General features: G+C 43.1%; 1 protein-coding gene across 1 annotated transcript in view; it reads right to left on the minus strand.

The window, feature by feature from the left end:
• Positions 1–19869, minus strand: part of AGBL1 (AGBL carboxypeptidase 1) — a 241343-nt gene that overhangs the window by 38091 nt on the left and 183383 nt on the right. The window contains exons 20-21 of the mRNA XM_077829336.1: positions 15004–15135; positions 8362–8538 (exon numbers count right to left, since the gene is read on the minus strand). Coding sequence (XP_077685462.1) covers positions 8362–8538; positions 15004–15135 — 309 coding nt within the window. The remainder of the gene's footprint in view (positions 1–8361; positions 8539–15003; positions 15136–19869) is intronic.

Consider the following 19869-nt stretch of genomic DNA (forward strand, 5'->3'; position numbering starts at 1 on the left):
TTACTGTTTAACAGTGCAATTAATCATGCCACTAATCAAGATTAAATTTTTTAATCACTTGACAGCCCTACTTGCTATAAATACCAGCTTTCAGAGACGAAAGTGAACTATGAGATGAACTGAGGTAGTCACAGACAGAGCTGTGCGAACATTTTCCACAAAATGTACATTTGAATTTTTAAAGATTTCGAGCCCATTCTCTTTGCACCCATTCCCACAGATACTGAGCAAAGGTATTTAGTTGCATGAAGATTGCTGAAACAACAGTTTTTGGCAAATATTGCAAGATACTGGGTGGCGGAAAAAAGGATTTCAAATGAATAAATCCGGTTTCTGCACCCAGAAGCCTACAGTTATGTCCATCCTCTCAGGGAAAAAAAAACAAGACTATGTGACCTATGTGTCCTATCGAAGCAACTCAAATGTTGAATATCAAATACCTGTAACAATCAGACCAAGAATTGCTCACAGAAATTATTCAGTGAGTAATTTGAAATAATGGGTACACTTTGTGAGCTGCCCACAGATGACCCACAAAGGAAAAAAATGGCAACATTCACTGAACAAATTATTCATTATGAATCATTTGGCTAGCTCTGGTTGTAAAAAAGCAGAAACAAGGAGAATCATCATGAAAAAAGTCCCTCTCTGATGAAGGGGCAGAACTACTCATCGTGATGCTCTTCCCATAACTCTGCCATATTCCCGTGGTACTTCATCAGCATGATACTTTCTTAAAACATTTCAGTTGACACAAGTCACAGAAAAGGCTGGCCAGGCCTCTGATCAGGAAGCCCAGGTGCCAGCACCAGCTGCACAGAAGTGGCAAGGAGCAGCAGCACTGGCTGCCCCACTGCCTATTAACATTTGGCCTGGCAGTCCCTCCATCGTGATGGGGAAGGGGTCATGGAGCCAAACCTGTGTGAATGGTGGTCACTGAAGTTTGCCCTCACGGGCCCCTCCCCCATCATGAAAGCAGGGCTGAAGGGCCAAACCTGAGTGTGCAGGGGGTGGGCAGTGCTGCTCCTCCTCGCCACAGCCACAAGGCCGGCTCCTGAAGCAAACCAGCGAGAACTCAGGTTGCCCCCCTCACCATGAACTGGGCCCTAGGTACGTGCCACGGTTGCCTATGTCTTAATTCAGCCCTGCCAATGGTACATGCCGTGCGTGGCTCCTGGCATCACTGTGAGCAGTGATGGTTGCCATTTGTAACTTCTGAAGACTCCCAGGGTTTAATCAAGGTATGCTGAGCTTTCCAGTTGCTTTTACTTTTTTACAAATTATTGTAGCCTGATTCTATATTGGTCAGCACCCTGGTTAGTTATTTATAACAGTGCAAAGCGAGGGAAAACCACTACTATTCTGATTCTCTAGCCTTTTACACCCACTTTGCACCAGTGTAAATGACTTCACCCAGTGCAGAGAAGTGGAGAATCAGAATCTGAGTCTTTTAAACCCCTTTCTACCCTAAAACCTTCCTCGCAGCTCACCCACCATACTTGGCTTCGTGACTTCACCCAGAGAGCGACTAACATTATTACAGTGAAAGACTGTGTGATGGAAATGTTGGGTCTTTCACAGATCTTAGTTTTGACAGAGAGCTTTTGAAGGCTTGTCAAAGAAGTCTCGAGCGCTTGTCTGTTAGCACTCTGCCTGATACTGCTATCCCTGTACCCAAAGTCATCTGGGAAGTGGTGGTTATTCCCTCTTCCACTCAAGTCTGATGAGAAAATCAGGACTGTTCAATTTCTCCAAGTTAGAAGCATTAGATTGGGCAACAAAAACTGTTTCCCTCTCCACTCCCAAAGGCTCTCTTCAAAGAACGATCTATATCACCAGCACAATCCACTTCAAAGGGCAATGTCAAGGTATCTGTAATCATTTTACAACTCATTTGTGTTACTCCCTGTTGTTTATAAGCAGCCCTTAGTAGCATGAGGCTAAAATCTATTTCCTTACTGATTTATTTCCTCCATCATGTACAGATGCCGAGCAAAATTCTGTACCCGCATGGCATGGTACTGAAAGCGTGGTGCAGTACAGAATGGTAAGCCAAGGTTAGCATGGGATGGAGCTGAAAAATACAGGGCAGTATACAAACTGAATAGTATGGTATGGTACAATAGGATACTGAATAATATAATGCAGGACAGATGCAGAGAAGGGCTACTAGCATGATCAGAGGAACGGAGAACATATCTGATGAGAGGAGACCAAAGGGTCTGTAAACACTACCGCTTATGTCAGTATAATTTATGTTGTTCAGGGGTGTGAATAATTTACATCAACCTAAGCGCCTGTGTGGACAGTACTATGTCGGCAGGAGAGCTTCTCCCACCTACACAGCTATCGTCTCTCGCAGAGGTGGTTTTATTGTGCCGACGGGAGAACTCTCTCCCACTGGCAGAGCATCTTCACCAGACATGCTGCAGCTGCGCCGCTGTAGCGTTTCTAGCTTAGACTAGCCCTAAGGCTACATCTATGTTGCACACCCCTTGTGGGGACATGTAGGATATGAGGATATGTCTGGTGGTGACACGTAGACGCTGTGTCCTCACTATGGTGTGTAGCTACACATGTCAATGAAAGGCTCTGGCGGGGGGAGGCAGAGGAGAAAGGCTCAGCAACGGTCAACTGCTGGAGCCTTTCCCCAACACAGGGAACTGCCAGAGCCTTTCCCCATTGCAGCTGAGAACTGCCAGCCAGCGATGGGGAGTTACCAGAGCTTTCCCCACCTCAGGGAAAGACTCCAGCAGGGCCGGGAGGCAGTGTCACTATGCTGATAAAAATAGCAGTGCAGAAGGGGAGGCCCCGCTCGGGCATGTAGAGAGCCCTGTAGGGTACATACACACAGGGTTCAGGAGTTTTTTTACTTGCCTGAACAGTGCCTCACAATCTACACCACTCTTTCTACCCATGCGGAGGGGGGCGTGCAGTATATTCTACATGCTGCTGAAAGAAGCGTGCAGGATAGACTTACCTTAAGAGCTTGGCTTGTTTAGCCTAGCAAAATGAAGGGTTTGGGGGGATATGGTTGCTCTCTATAAATATACCACAGGGCTGAAAATTAGGGATGGAGAAGAGCTATTTAAGCTAAAGAACAATGCTGGCTCAAGAATGAATGAGTATAAACTGACCATGAGTAAATTTAGGCTGGATATTAGAAGAAAATTTCCAAACATTAGAAAAGTACGGTTCTATGACTGCTTTCCAATAGAAGTGGGGCAAACAACCACCTTATTAATTTTAACATGGAGCTTAATACATTTATGAACAGGATTATAGAAGAGCATTGCCTGCAATAGCAGAGGACTGGACAGTGACCCAGGAAGTCCCTTCCAGTCTTATGTACAGCATGGTATGGAACTGACTAACACAGTATGGTACAATACAGTACTAAATAGTCTCCAGTATGGTTTGGCATGGAACAGAATAGGATGGCATAATAAATTGTGATATGATACTATATGGAATGGTATTGAATAGCCTGTTACTGTATGGTCATGGCAAAGTTGTATTATATACAGGGGCAGGAAATGGAAGCTATGAGAAACTTGTGGAAGTATCAAAAGATAGCTCGCTGGAGACTAAATTACCTGACTCTTCTTAGATCAGGACTCATGGTCAGAATGGGTAAAACTTCTTAAAAAGGTGCCACACAGAATTCATTTTCACACAAACAAAAGATGGTCCCGACAAACTTAATATTTGAGAGGTTGTTGCAATAAAAACCCATGTGGTGGCCTGGGAGACTGTTTGGTTTAGTCCACCAAACACTCAGCCTTCGCAGAGGCAATGAAGTTATGAGCTTCTTCAATTTTCTGATTGTTTTTCTCTTTCAACCATAGGGTTTCTAAACAGGTAGGAGTGGGAGGGAGAATTCCCCGCTGAAATCCATTACTCCTTTTTTAGCAACACTTTCTGATAGAGACACTGCTCCTATAAGACTCCATCAGGCAACCTAGATGAAATGAGAAAGAGTTGGGGTTTGGATTTTTCTTCTTCTTCCTTAGGTTGAATAAAATCTCAGATAAGATCAATAGTTTCTTTGGTTTTATGTTTCTCTTCCTTAAGGGCGATTGGCTTATTGCATTTCCATGGATTACAGAGACAGGGCGATTCAACAGAGATAAACCATCTTTAATATTCCCAGCCTTTTGAAGTCAAATGACTTTTAAATGAGGTTGGGGTCACTCTTGATTCTTATTAGAATATCACACATGCCAAACACCTTTCTTAATTTTAACACAATTAACCATTTCTAAAATGGGGGTTGTAAGTTTTAATGCAAGCCAGGCAACATTCCCTGAAAACTTTCAGGCTGGACTCACTACCAGGAAGTACTGGGTTTTATTTTAATTCAGTCCCTCCTCCACTTTGATGTCATAGGACACACTTACCATTGACATGTAGCTTAGGGCAGCTTTTTTTAATGGCATCTAGAGGGCTTTTTTGTTCTTGCCCAATCCTTTAACAACTCCCTAGTAGCACTCTGTGTAACTACACAGACTAAGTTAGTGGTCAGAGTGGGCAAAGGGACTAGTTGCATGAACAAGGAGAGCAGAATTTGCTGCCTTATTGTTTGCAACGGGGAAGGAAGCATGGGTTATTGGTTAGATGGGGAGACTGGCAGCCAGGACTTACTGATATGGCCACAGGCAAGTGTCTTTAGTCATCTGAGCCTCAGTTTCCCTCTTGGTACAATGGGGTGCTGGAAGACTTAGTTGCTGTTTGTAAGGTGCATTAAGAGACTATATAATTAAAAGCATAAAAAAAAATTGAAGGGCCTGTTTGTCCAGGTGAGTTTATGGGTATAATTGTAGGGGGTTGCTGTCATATGGTTTAAAAAACAGATTCTAATTATAATCAAATGTGGGTGCAAAACTGCAGATACCGTTAATTGGGAGCAGAGGTCACAGGATGAAGATATCTAACTGACAAATTACACCCGCAAATCAGGTATCTCTCTAAATTGTGTCATTTTCACACAAGGGAGCTGGAGGGTCCAAAATTGCAGCCCCATAACTAGTATCTAAATTGCAGCTTCTTGAAAAATGTGGCCCTATAAAAATGATTTATTCAGTCTACACCCAGGAGCTTTGGGACTGTCAGATTCTAATGAGTGTCTTTGGTGGGTGGGACTTGGGTACTACATGGGACTATGCAATGAAATCTTTGGTTTACCATGTTGAGAATATTCTCCTAGGAACCCAAATCCAAAAGAACAAAAACAAGTAGTACCCTAATTACAGATTCCTAAATAGAAGGGGAAATCTCCTATTGATATCAATTATTTGAAGGTAATAGCTTATGATCATTTATGCAGCTCCAAAATAAATCTCAGTGTAAGAAATGATACATCATTTCAATTCTAACAAATCAGGCACTTAGTGTCCTAGAGGAGAAATGATTGGAACTACTTTAAAGCTGCCTTAACCTGAGAAACTGCAAAAATATTTATATTCGCGTGATGGAAGGAAGAAATGCCCCTGTGGGCATATTTAAGTGTCCTCTGTCTTTGGGATAAATGGTAATGATAAACAAAAAATGGAAAGATGACCTTAGAATAACAACCTCATGATCCAACTGGGACTGAGCTTTCCAACACACAGAAATCATTTGCAATATGTTCAGAACGGAAATTTCTATCCTGCTTTATAGCTTATAGACTTCCTTATGGGTCACAAAAACGTGGATTTGATTCCCTCTCTTGCAACAGGCGCCCACATGTAAAATTACTCTGATTCCCATGCTGGCTGCCTACTGTTCTGCTCAGTGATGCGGGTGAGGACAAGGGAAAAAAAACAGAGGAAAAAATAGAGATGCATTTCATATACTTCAAAGGATGGTTAAAGACAGTCCAGGTCCTGCAACACTGGGTATTTCTATGTATCCCTTAAGACCTCCAAAATAGAGAAGAGACATTGAGAAAACAACAGAAATGCACTGAAGCTAATCACTGAATACAACATTTATACAGGGCTTTTCACATTACTGTCCTACCACCTCAAGTTGTGATCATATCAGACCCCACAAACTAAGCAGTGTTGGGTCAAGGACCACATACAGCTGGTATGCATAGTGATTCAGTGGATAATGATCCTGTCTGATACCCCAGTATGGTGCTAGGGCACTCTGCATTGCTAGAGGTATCTGGGTTAAATCCTGGCTGCACTGAAATCAACAGGAGTTTTGGCATCCTGGTATCTAACTATCCACTGTCTTTTTGGATAAAATGTAGGATGAAAATTCTGCTCTCTGGTGCTTATTAAAAATCCATTAGCACTTTTCCTAGGAGAAGGAGGTGGTAGTTGTGCTGCTCTGGCCAATCTGGGTAATTATATTATCTTTCCTGAAATTCTCTCTGCAATTATTTCTTCACTTCCTGCCCTGGACTTCTATATTCTTACGTACTGTTAAAGCAGCTGCTGAGTTCCTCCTGGCTACACTTCACTGGAGGGCAAAGTTGTTAGTGTATAAGGTTTGCAAAATCCTTGAGATCCTTTGCTCAGAGAGTAATTTGCAATGTATTACTACAAATAATTAATTAGTAATTATCCTGAAGGACCTTTAGGACCCCTAATTGCTTTATTAACACTTCTGCATATAGGGACACTGACCCCCTCCGACAGAAATGGGTTGAAACATGGCAGCCATTCTGCCCTAGCAACACTCCCTATTTGTTTTGGGAGAGGAAGAATCCACCAGTTGACACTGAACGGAGAGCTCAGACCAGCAGAGTATAATTACTGGGGTTAATAACCTTACTCTTGTTAAAAATGCCACAAGATTTTTAACAGACACAAGTGGTCAGAGCGTGTGTGTCTCATTCAAAACACATAGCCAACACTCAAACATGAATACCCCCTTCATGCTGTTTGGGATGACAGTCAGTATTGACTTAGAAAGAAAAGTGTCCCTATTGAATCAGTAACACTACTCCCTCTGGTATAGAACTCCTTTGAGCCCCATGTCACGATATTAGAGCAATACAGATTCAGAGAGACTAGCACCCCTGACTGACCCAAACCCTCCACTTCCTCCCAGACCTGCAGAAAGCTGCAGTTTTCTTAGAGGTAGCCCAGAAGAAATATCTTTATAAGGCCAAGCCCTGGGTATTCCCATGGGCCTGACATGATCAGGATGAGTTCATTACAGTGCGTCTAGTGCTAAATAATAATGGCTCCGTGTGTGTCTGGTGTTCTCATTTGCATAACATTACCCAGAATGCTCTTTCATCTTACAGCTATTTGATAGTGGATGCTGATGTCTGTACTCTAGGAACAAACTCTAAGGTTGTATGTTTTGTTTGGATGCAGAGAGTTTCTTCAGCAAGTACAAAGAATCATTACAGACAGCAGCAGGGGAAACAGTTGGTGTTCCCTGAGCTAGGGAGGCTCAGAGTAAACTAAAACAATCAGCCCATCAGCTTCCGTTAAAAAGGACAGGGCTTGACAGAGCCCACTGTCACAGGGTCTTTTACTTAGGCTACACCTGCAGGGTGTAAGCAACAGAGCAAGCAGTGGAGTACACATTCCCCTCCATAGCTGTGGGTGTCATTCGAAATATAGTTGAGAATGTCTCATGATTTATATGATGGCTTTATTTCCCACTGGTTTGGTGGGAATCCCTTGCCAACAATAAGATTACAATACATAGCACAGATGTCAAATCGTTCTAATCACATCATGCTAACCACTGGTGCCACAGCGCCGGATTCAGAACTTCATTACACCAGTCTCATGCCACCGGTGGAGTTATGCAGGCTTACAACTGCTGTAAACGGAGCTTCAGATCAGGTTCAAAGTTTAATAAGGAGAGGCAGCATCCATCTCTCCGGAATTCCTGATTGCCCCAATATAGCTTCTGTAGGACAGAGTAAATTCAGTTTAGTTAAATTACAAGGAGACCCCTCTTTGTTCAGAACACCAAAGAAACATTTATTGTGTGAGAGGAGAACCAGGCCCACTTACAGCAGTTTTACACCACCATAACTCCATAGCCTTCATGGAATAAGTCCTGATTTACACTAGGGTAAATGAGAAGAATCAGGCCTTGTTTCCTTTACTGTTGAATGAGGCTACAAAATAGGAGATACAATAGCATATCACTGTAGGCAGCAGACTGAGGTCTGATGGTAATATTATAGTACAAACTTGGAGGCAATTCTACTCTCAGGGCAAGAAATTATAGCAAAATGTTTCAGAGTTCATTCCACTGAAGGGCTCAGGAAAGCAAAGGCTCCTGAGCAAGAAAACAGCACCCCACCATTACACAACTGCTCATCCCTGCACTGCAAATCTAAGTGAGCTCCATAAGAGAAGAGAGGATAGGAATGGGCTCCCAGACATAGGTACTCACCTTGTAGAGCCCATGGCTGCAGCCACAGTAGGTGTTCTCCATTGTGTAGCTCCTCAACACACCAATCTCCCGCCACACTACTACCCGTGCTGTTGATTCACGTGACTTCTCCACCAGGAAGCTACAGCTGCTCATGACAAATGCAGGTGCCACTTTATCCAGGATTTTTGGGAGGGTCTGCAAAAAAAGAATCAAACAAGAATAAGAACATGAATTAGATATAGAGTTACGTAGTTATTATTTACATAGCACCAATAGATCTGAGCAAAATTCAAGAATTTCCATCCCCTGGGAAATTCCAAAATTTCACTGTTTGTTTTTGTCTCAAATGGGGAATAAGAGTTGAAATACTGAATTTTCAGATTTTCGATTGAAATGAAACATTTTGACATTCGTGAATCTAAAGGCTGAGTTTTTGTTTGTTGAACTGACCTGAAACACTTCATCTGGTAGCCTGATGTGCCAGGCTCCCGCTCTGAACCAGATTCCCTGGCTGGCTGTATCTCCCATGATACACCTGTAGTCATAACTCCCATGATGCACCACACAGCTTGGTTAGAGGAGTGTGTGTTGCAGCATGAGAAATATAATCCTTCAGGGAACCCAGTCCATACGAGAAAATGGGGGCCTGAACTACAGCTCCCATGAGGCAATGTGCCATAAAAATATCCATGGAGTGGGTTCGTTGTCGTTAATGGCAGCTGTACACATATCCAAAGGCCCAATTCTAGCCAAGTGCATTTCCTCACCCACTCTCCCCGCCCAAAATAAAAAGAGTGTTGGACCACCAAATTAGAAATTATGGGCCAAATTCTATGCTAATGTAAATGAGCACCATTTACACCAGGTGTATATTTGGCCCATACAGTATTAAAATAAAGGGCACATTTTCTTTGCCTGTATAACTGTCACCACCTTAAACTGTTGAATTGACCAGATTCCTACAAAGGGGACCCTCTCCATTGATGCCACCATTTACTTTTCATTCTGTTCAGTTTGGGTGGTGAAATCTTAACAGTCCATTTCACTTTGTTTAGAAGTCAGTTTTACTGTCTGATTCTGAACTATTATAGCTCAGTCTTATTGGGCTTGGGTTCACAACACTGAGTAGGGGAATATTTGGCTTAACTGGCAGGGGAAAAAAAGACTTCTTAGGTTTTCTAAAACATGTTTAGAGAAACCACAAACTTTTGGCCTAACTGTTTAGATGATCTCCTCATTAACATTAATTCTGTACATACAACTACCACCAACCATCACCACCTACCCAGACTCAGGCTCACAGACCCAGGCTCTGAGACTCGCTGCCATGGGATCCTGCTTGCTGTATAGACACACCCATCAGTGAAGCCTTAAGTGAATTAGGCATCCAAATCCCACTGTCTTTTAATGGGATTTGGGCACCTAACTCACTTACTCTGCTTTGAAAAGCCAAACCTCAATGCCTTATTCTGGAGCCACATGCCAATCTCTCTGATTTAGCAGAATAACTTCCTGTATGGTACCATCTAAGGGAGTTATGAAGACCTATCATCTGGGGAACAGACATGCAAGCTGTGGGCTGGAGAATGCCTCTGCAGCACGTTCTTGGATGGCAGTGGAGGCTAGCTCTGGATTCATTAATTGCAGATTCCGGACACACTCTGGATGCCTGAAGGAAATGTTTGAATTCTGTTTGTATATCTGTTGATTCTCCCCCGGCTTCTCAAGCTTCTGAAATCCAAACAGAACCCAGCTTCAAAAGTGGTGCTGACTATGAGCGCTCTCTCTCCTCCACTTGTGAAACAGGGAGATTTGGCTAAGGAAGATCTTGCAAGGAGTGCTGGAGCACTTTCCTTCTGGGAAAGTATACTCCTTGGATGATGCCTGAAGATAAATGAGGAAGACGTGGTATTCTAAAGGAAGGGAGGGAATTGCAGATTGTCCTGGAGAGGTACAAGTCATACAACAGTGCAGAGCTATACAAGAACATTATAACCTCTTCTATGCCAGATCTCACTAGCCTTTTGGACTACAATTTAGGTTTTGTAAAAATTAATTTTTAAAACTATAATTAGAGATAATTTCATCTCAGATGGGGAAACAGACAGAGAGGTGAAGGGACTTGCCCAAAGTCACACAAATCTGGCAGAGCTGGGACTAGAACCCATTAGATCTGTGTACCAGTCTCCTATTTTAACCACTAGACAACTCTCCTTCCCTAATACAAACAGAATTATTTTCAAGACACTTTTAAAAAGTTTCATTGAAAACGGGGAATTTTTAAATATTACTCATTCCCTTGAACTGTCAAAAACTACAAACCAACAGCCATCAGATGCTGGTGCCTGAGAACCAGACAGCGAGGCTAACTAAACACAGAGCAAAAATAATCTAGTCTAGTTTCACTTTCTAACAGGAATGGACTATAAATGGGAAACAAATGGTCTGTTAAAGAGAACAGGAGTTTCCAATGGGTTCTATTTTAAGAATCCTGTCACAGGAAAAACACTGAAGGGAACTGTATTTTAATATTCACTTACCGAATCAGATTTATTGGGACACTGCAAGTACCAAGTCCAGCACACATAGGCAGGACTGAACATCCTGTTAAAACCTCGGGTCAGAACAACAAAACACACAAGACAACAACTTAATACTAAGATAAAGCTATAGCACCATCTACTCATGGGGGTGCTCTCTACACTAAACATTATAGTACAGGGATCGGCAACGTTTGGCACGCGGCCCATCAGAGAAATCCGCTGGCAGGCCGGGACGGATTGTTTACCTGCAGTGTCCGCAGGTTCGGCCGATTGCAGCTCCCACTGGCTGCGTTCCAGGCCAATGGGAGCTGCGGGAAGCGGCACAGGCCAAGGGATGTGCTGGCCGCCACTTCCCACAGCCCCCATTGGCCAGGAACAGCTACCAGTGGGAGCTGCGATCGGCCGAACCTGTGGACGTTGCAGGTAAACAAACCATCCCAGCCCACCAACAGATTTCTCTGACGGGCCGCATGCCAAAGGTTGCTGATTCCTGTTATAATATTTAAAAATACAGGGTCAAGTCCAATGCTACATCACTCCAGTTTGACACATGTGTAACTCCATGGTTTCAATGAAGCCATGCTGAGGTAAAACTGAAGTAGCATAGGGGTGAATCAGATTCTTGATTTTTATTTTGACATGGTGCTTTTAACAATAAAGCAATTGAATTCAACAGGGCAAGATGAGCTGTGGCCTTTTACCAGTGTTATTATATGGTACATAAAGGGTTAAATGAATGATGTTATGCATGTGTGTGGTTTACTCACACAAAAAGGTAGCTGCCCAGGTAGGCAAGTGTTTGTGGCCATTGATTAGGGGGCATGTTCATTAAGATGATACTTCTGCTAATATTCAGTGCATATAGATTTTAGAGATGGGTCCAGCCTCCCAGGAATGCATTCCTCTGGACTGTGGGGAAGTTCACACCCAGCTCCAAACTTCATAGATTGGGCCCATCCCTAATCATAGAAATGCAAGGCTGGAAGGGACTTCAAGCTACCACCTTTTGCAGCCCCCTGCACTGAAGTGAGACCAAGGACACCTAGACCAGCCCTGACAGGTGTTTATCCAACTGTTCTGAAAAAACCTCCAATGATGAAGATTCCACAATCTCCTTTGGAAGCCTATTCCAGACCTTAACTACCCTTATAGTTAGAAAGATTTTCCTAATATCTAACCTAAATCGCTCTTGCTGCAGATTACACACATGATTTCTTGCCCTACTTTCAGTAGACATGGGGAGCAATATAACACCATCCTCTTTATAACAGCTCTTAACATATTTGAAGACTGTTTTCATAGATATTTAGGTCAGAAGGGACCATTATGATCATCTAGTCTGACCTCCTGCACAACGCAGGCCACAGAATTTCACCCACCACTCCTACAAAAAAAAACCTCACACCTATATCTGTGCTATTGAAGTCCTCAAATTGTAGTTTAAAGACCTCAAGGAGCAGAGAATCCTCCAGCAAGTGACCCGTGCCCCATGCTACAGAGGAAGGCGAAAAACCTCCAGGGCCTCTTCCAATCTGCCCTGGAGGAAAATTCCTTCCCGACCCCAAATATGGCGATCAGCTAAACCCTGAGCATATGGGCAAGATTCATCAGCCAGATACTACAGAAAATTCTTTCCCAGGTAACTTGGATCTTACCCCATCTAAAACCCATCACAGGCCATTGGGCCTATTTACCATGAATATTTAATTACCAAAACCATGTTATCCCATCATACCATCTCCTCCATAAACTTATCGAGTTTAATCTTAAAGCAAGATAGATCTTTTGCCCCCACTACTTCCCTCGGAAGGCTATTCCAAAACTTCACTCCTCTGATGGTTAGAAACCTTCGTCTAATTTCTAATCTAAATTTCCTAGTGGCCAGTTTATATCCATTTGTTCTTGTGTCCACATTGGTACTGAGTTTAAATAATTCCTCTCCCTCTCTGGTATTTATCCCTCTGATATATTTATAGAGAGCAATCATATCTCCCCTCAGCCTTCTTTTAGTTAGGCTAAACAAGCCAAGCTCCCTGAGTCTCCTTTCATAAGACAAGTTTTCCATTCCTCGGATCATCCTAGTAGCCCTTCTCTGTACCTGTTCCAGTTTGAATTCATCCTTCTTAAACATGGGAGACCAGAACTGCACACAGTACTCCAGGTGAGGTCTCACCAGTGCCTTATATAACGGTACTAAAACCTCCTTATCCCTACTGGAAATACCTCTCCTGATGCATCCCAAGACGACATTAGCTTTTTTCACAGCCATATCACATTGGCAGCTCATAGTCATCCTATGATCAACCAATACTCCAAGGTCCTTTTCCTCCTCCGTTACTTCTAGTTGATGCGTCCCTAGCTTATAACTAAAATTCTTGTTATTAATCCCTAAATGCATGACCTTACACTTCTCACTATTAAATTTCATCCTGTTCCTATTACTCCAGTTTACAAGGTCATCCAGATCCTCCTGTAGGGTATCCCTGTCCTTCTCTAAATTAGCAATACCTCCCAGCTTTGTATCATCTGCAAACTTTAGTAGCACACTCCCACTTTTTGTGCCCAGGTCAGTAATAAAAAGATTAAATAAGATTGGTCCCAAAACCGATCCCTGAGGAACTCCACTGGTAACCTCCCTCCAACTTGACAGTTCACCTTTCAGTAGGACCCGTTGTAGTCTCCCCTTTAACCAATTCCCTATCCACCTTTCAATATTCCTATTGATGCCCATCTTATCCAATTTAACTAATAATTCCCCATGTGGCACCGTATCAAACGCCTTACTAAAATCTAAGTAAATTAGATCCACTGCGTTTCCTTTATCTAAAAAATCTGTTACTTTCTCAAAGAAGGAGATCAGGTTGGTTTGGCACGATCTACCTTTTGTAAAACCATGTTGTATTTTGTCCCATTTACCATTGACTTCAATGTCCTTAACTACCTTCTCCTTCAAAATTTTTTCCAAGACCTTGCATACTACAGATGTCAAACTAACAGGCCTATAATTACTTGGATCACTTTTTTTCCCTTTCTTAAAAATAGGAACTATGTTAGCAATCCTCCAATCATACGGTACAACCCCTGAGTTTACAGATTCATTAAAAATTCTTGCTAATGGGCTTGCAATTTCTTGTGCCAATTCTTTTAATATTCTTGGATGAAGATTATCTGGGCCCCCCGATTTAGTCCCATTAAGCTGTTTGAGTTTCGCTTCTACCTCAGATATGGTGATGTCTACCTCCATATCCTCATTCCCATTTATCATGCTACCATTATCCCTAAGATCCTCTTTAGTCTTATTAAAGACTGAGGCAAAGTATTTGTTTAGATATTGGGCCATGCCTAGATTATCCTTGACCTCCACTCCATCCTCAGTTTTTAGCGGTCCCAGTTTTTTCAGGTCTCCCCTCAGTCTTTTTTCAAGACTAATTATGCCCAGGTTTTTTAACCTTCCCTCAGAGATCAGATTTATCATTTTTGTTGCTTTCCTCTGGACTCTCCAATTTGTCTGCATCTTTCTTAAAGTGTCATGCCCAGAACTGGACACAGTACTCCACCTGAGGCCTCACCAGTGCTGAATAGAGCAGGACAATTCCCTCTTGTGTCTTACATACAACATTCCTGTTAATACACCCCAGAATGATACTGGCCTTTTTTGCAACTGCAGCACAGTTGACTCATTCAATTTGTGATCCACTATAACCCCCAGATCTTTTTCAGAAGTACTGCTCCCCAGTTATTCAGCCAGTTATTCCCCATTCTGTAGCTACGCATTTGATTTTTCCTTCTTACTTTGCACCTGTCTTTACTGAATTTCACCTTGTTGATTTCAGACTATTTTCCAAACATCATTTTGAATTCAAAATCCTGTCCCCAAAATTTCTAGCAACCATTCCCAGTTTGATGTCATCTGCAAATTATATAAGCATACTCTCCACGCCATTATCCAAATCATTAATGAAAATACTAAATCAAACCAGACATAGGCCAGACCCATGGGATCCCACTAGATATAGTTTGACAGCAAACCATAACGACTCTGAGTATGATCTTACAGGTCAATTGTGTGTGCGTACACGAGTGCACAGTAGGTGTGTACTGTAATGTAAAGTCTCACCCTGTAGCCAACATCTTCTGTGACAACTGCTGTGTTGACAGTGCAGCCTGCCTGCCACAAGGTTTCCTTGATGCTGCAGCCATAGAGGAACACGTTCTTCTTCTGGGAGTGGCCGTGATAGTCGCAGAATACCTGGAGATCAGAAAAAGGAACAACACTGACCATAAAACAGGAAGGATTCTAGCCCTTCCAATGGCAATGTGTGACAGTAGTGAGTTGACCAGTTGCTAAAGAACCACCCTTTCTTCAGAGCTCCTCAGAGGCTCTTGGGCTATGGGGCATGCCCATAATGAACACCATATGCTGTTGATCAATTGTGATCAGCCTTCCTAGGCTCTGCCAGTCCACCTGATTCTGGAGGTTCAGAGAAGAGAGGGAGGTTATGTTGTTTTGTTTGAAACACGAGGAACTGTGTCCCATCACTGTAATGATTCCATGGCAGCTCAGGATCATACGTGCATCTTATGATGCAATCAAAGGGCAGTTTGTCAAATTCCTTCTACTTCTAAACTTCAGCATTATCCTCTGGAGGTCTAAAACCTGCACCTTACCAGGCAATTAATCTTGGTTTCTCTAAGTTCAAAGTCTTTACTATGTAATCTGCAGAAAAATACAACCATGCTATTACACTAGTAGTTATTGCATATTGTTAGGACATTGTACATATCCCTATAAACCAAAGCACAGTAAGTGACCTATTTTACATAGTCTAATCAATCAATCTCTTTAGCATCAGTCTTCAGGTAGCTAGGCGCTCAGCATATTCCCACTTTCCATGGAATTTTAGATGGTCTTTATAAGCACATATCAAGTCTTCTACAAATGAAAATCAGGGTTTATTGACCTACGAGATAAATATTGACCCAGGCCCAGAGAATCAATCATGATGCTCAGTGAGATATGCATTGCTGTTATATATATTCTCCATGTCTTCATCAGAATTACTGGAAAATCCAATAAGGAAAGGAATTTCAAAAGAAGAGTAATTGTTCTTTTTAAGCCATCATTCAAAATGGTCAGAAGAAGATAGTGCTCCAGCAAAGTTTTATTCACTTCTGATAAGCCAATTGGAAAGCAAAGAGGAGCATCCAGATACCACTAAAAGAGAAACTTCAGACTAGACAGGCAGTCAGACAGAAGAAGGAAGATGGAGGAAGAAATAAGCAGTGGGTGCAATCACAGTGGGTGATGTTTTGCCAACGACTTCAAAGGTCCAAGATTTCACCCAGTATATTTATCTGCCTGATCATTTATTTACCTTTGGCCCGTTAAAGACAATTAAGTTTTACTGAATTTAACTGCAGCCATTCAGGATGCAATTATTTGCACACTAGGTTTGTCAGCGATGCCAGCCAGTCCAGCTTCGACTGCCCACGTCTGCTTCTCTCATCACCACCTCCGCACTTCCTCCCATGCATGAAAAACCACACATCAAACTTCATAAACTCACCACCTTATCCTCTTTCAATCTCTCCTTAACAGCAAGTTCTGCAACAAAGCTTACAGATTGCTACCTCGGGCACTGATTAGTTAAGCAGCAAACTGCAACTTCTGATTTTCAGGTAAACTATTTTACTGTAACCTAACCCTCACCAACATCCAATTGCTGGCTCCTGTTTAACACCTAGATTGTAAGCTCTCTGGGGCACAGAATGTCTTGTTACATGTCTGTACAGCACCTAGCTTAATAGGACCCCCATCCTTGATTAGGATTGCTTGGCTCTACTGGAATGAATTATTACTACTGTAATTAGTTGGTTCTGTTTCATAACCATGTCTGTCTGAGGGGCAGGGGGGTGGATTTTTCCAATGCAAGTTCCCAGAGAAGACAAGCCCTAAGAAAGTTGGCATGTCCTGGACATGCCAATCTAGGAGCATATTCTCAGATCCATAATGAAACAGCAGTACTGCTGACACCTGGTGCACACAGGTGCAATAGCAGGGAATTAAGTGAGAGAAGCATTTCCCCAGTTTATAATGCAGATCATGCATGGAACACCCGAGCACACTACTATCAGGGTGGAAGTAGTTGTGCACCTGCTGTTATGTCTCATCACAGGTATGTTTTCAACCAGTGAGGAGCCAGGATTTAACAGTATGGCAAACGAAGACACAATGTTAACGTCTATCCCCCACTTGAGTTTTATGCAGCTGTCCCTGCTATGTCAACCAGGCCACCGAACACACGTCACCCTCAGCCAGACCTCCAACATTGTTCCTCCTTCCAGCGTCCAGCACTAGACGACTTTGTTACTATTTCTCATAAGGTGGTGTCCTGGGGACCCAGCCATTACTCAACTCCATTGTGCTAAGCTATAGGGAGACATGGAACTACTCACATGTTTAAGGGCTTTGCTGCATCAGAGCCAGAGTATTCAGCGCCTCGCAGGATTGAGCCCTATGGCAACATGCAGCCTACAAAGGGCAGGCAATGAGGATACAAAGAAAGCATGAACAATTTTTAAACACAGTATGACTGAGATTTTCAAAGGAGACTAGTTCAGTAGGACTTGGGGACCTAATTCTCATAGGCCCCTGAATGGGGGTCCTCCCCCTAGCAGTCTGGTACAGCACTTGCTATTCCATCTCTGCCTCAGTTTCTGAGAGTGAGGATTTTAATAAGTCCAATGAGGCTTGTATATTGAACAGCATCCCTTCAGGGGTCTAGTTTATTCAACTCCAAAGGCAGAACATCACACAAAGAGTCTGTATCTCTCTGTAGCTGGAGGGAGAAGCAGCTGAGTCAGCCTTAGTGTGTCAACCTCAGTTATGCCCAAGGTCCCTTACCAGTGAGGACTTCATGAGCCAGGACACTTCTCTGGAGCCAGGGACTTATTGTGACTAGCTGGGGAAGGGTCTCTCCTTTCAGGCCAAAGTCCCCACAGAGACCAAACCATGACAATCCTTCCTCAGGACAGCATATCATTCCTTTTTTTCCTAGGGCTTCCGCTGTTGCTTGGTGAATTCTTTCATGGGAGCCAGGTTTCTCTGAGACTCAGCATTCATGGTCCCTGCCTTCTGGAAATGCTCCTACCCAGGAGCATTCTTCCCTGGTTTCCTTTGCTGGTGAACCCCCTCACCACCTTCCCCATGAGAAGCCTTTACCATAGGAACCCTCTCTTCTTACATCTTGGGAACAATTCTCTCCCCCAGGAGTCTCTGTTCCCTTAGCTAGACACCCCAGGAGCAGCTTCCTTTTATCTTGGCCAGGTGCTTCCCTCCCTAATTAACTGCCTCTCAGTAACTCAATGAGTTAACCAATCCCAGGTGAACCTGGAATTGCCCCATTCTCCCTTGTAAAGCCTGTCAGAGGTAGGCCCCTGACCCCTTCAAAGGGCCAGCTATCCTCTGACAGCCCCTTAAAGTAGCCCAGCCTTCCACACATTGGGAGTGGTGGGTTAATATGTAAATATGCATGAACCACACACAGCTGCCCTCAACCAGCCCCTAATTATCTGGCTAATTAAATGTAGCGTCCCAAGTAACAACTTACACGGGTGGTCTGTTATCCAAAGCTCTCCCATGTCCTGTCCATTCCCTGATTCTGCCGCCTGCAGAACTCCACCGCTTGCACCTACACTTGCCTGTCCCCAGAGTGTTGTGCTCGCATTCCTGACACATGGAGATCAGCTTGCTTCCCAGCTTGCTTCCAAGCAGTGAGTCCACTGCATTATTTACACCATTCTCACTAGATGATGAAGGCAAGGGGAGGACTGTAACTGCTGTGAAATAGGATGCCGATCCACAAACAGCAGCGTTTCCAATTAAACAAACCCAGTTTTGCACAGACCCTGGACATGCAGCCCACTCAGGTTGCGCACATATTTTGCAGAGCTATATGTAACCCATACACTGTGAAGTAACTCCATCTGCGATGTTTTCAATTACCCTAAAATGGCCCCATCCAAATGGCTGCATTTACTACTTCCTTTAATAACGGAGAGACACTTTTCCAGCTAGTGTTTCATCTAAGCTATCAGCAACATCCAGCCATAGTTTAGGTTAACCACAGGTACTACATGGTATTTATTCCTATGAATATCAAAGAGGATTTTACAGTTTCCATCCTATTTTGAGGCAGAACTCCAAGCTCAATTGGATATCAATTACCTGCCAATTTCACATATTACTAACATGCAAAAGGCACATACATTATCTTCTTATAATATTATTTTACATATTAGAAAGCACTAAGGGATATTCAGCTAGTCAGACAACAACATTGCTGAGCGGTGATAGCCCTATAATTCTGCATTTAGAGAATCCCACAGATGAATCCTAACTGGTAGGACTTAAATGGGCCTGCTAGGTGATCCATTTCTGCCCACCTGCATCAATGCAAGACTATCATCTACACTGATTGCTGTGGGACTGTCTGCAGTAACTGCCCACAGAGCCTTATCCCCTTTAGTTTCCATTAGCTTCCAACGGCAGCAGGGTCAGTACCACTGTAGCTATTTATGAGCAGTTCCATTTGAAAGTTGTACAGAAGGCATTGAAAACTTGTTTTCATTTTGATTAAACTCACTTCATCGTGTGATTTCCATGGGTATTTTTTTCCGCCCAGGTTCCTCTGACTTTACAACACTTCCCTATCACCCCCTGACAGTCCGATCTTTTCTATCACAGGGGTCTCTTTCATGGTTCAGCCAACAAAGAAGCCAGGTGCTGTACTCTGTAGCCTGATAGCAGAGCTCTAACTGAGGCATCTAAGAGCGGACAGAGAATGACCATGGGAGTAAGAGGCAACCAGCCTCTTCTCTAGCCAGGACAGTATAACTCATGCAGCACAATCAGACTCCAAGACGTGCCACCCTTCTCACCCCTCAAGAAATTATCCAAGTCCAAGGTAAGAATTGGCAGTAT

This window comes from Eretmochelys imbricata, chromosome 10 (assembly GCF_965152235.1).
Source record: "Eretmochelys imbricata isolate rEreImb1 chromosome 10, rEreImb1.hap1, whole genome shotgun sequence".
Taxonomy (NCBI): Eukaryota; Metazoa; Chordata; order Testudines; family Cheloniidae; genus Eretmochelys; species Eretmochelys imbricata.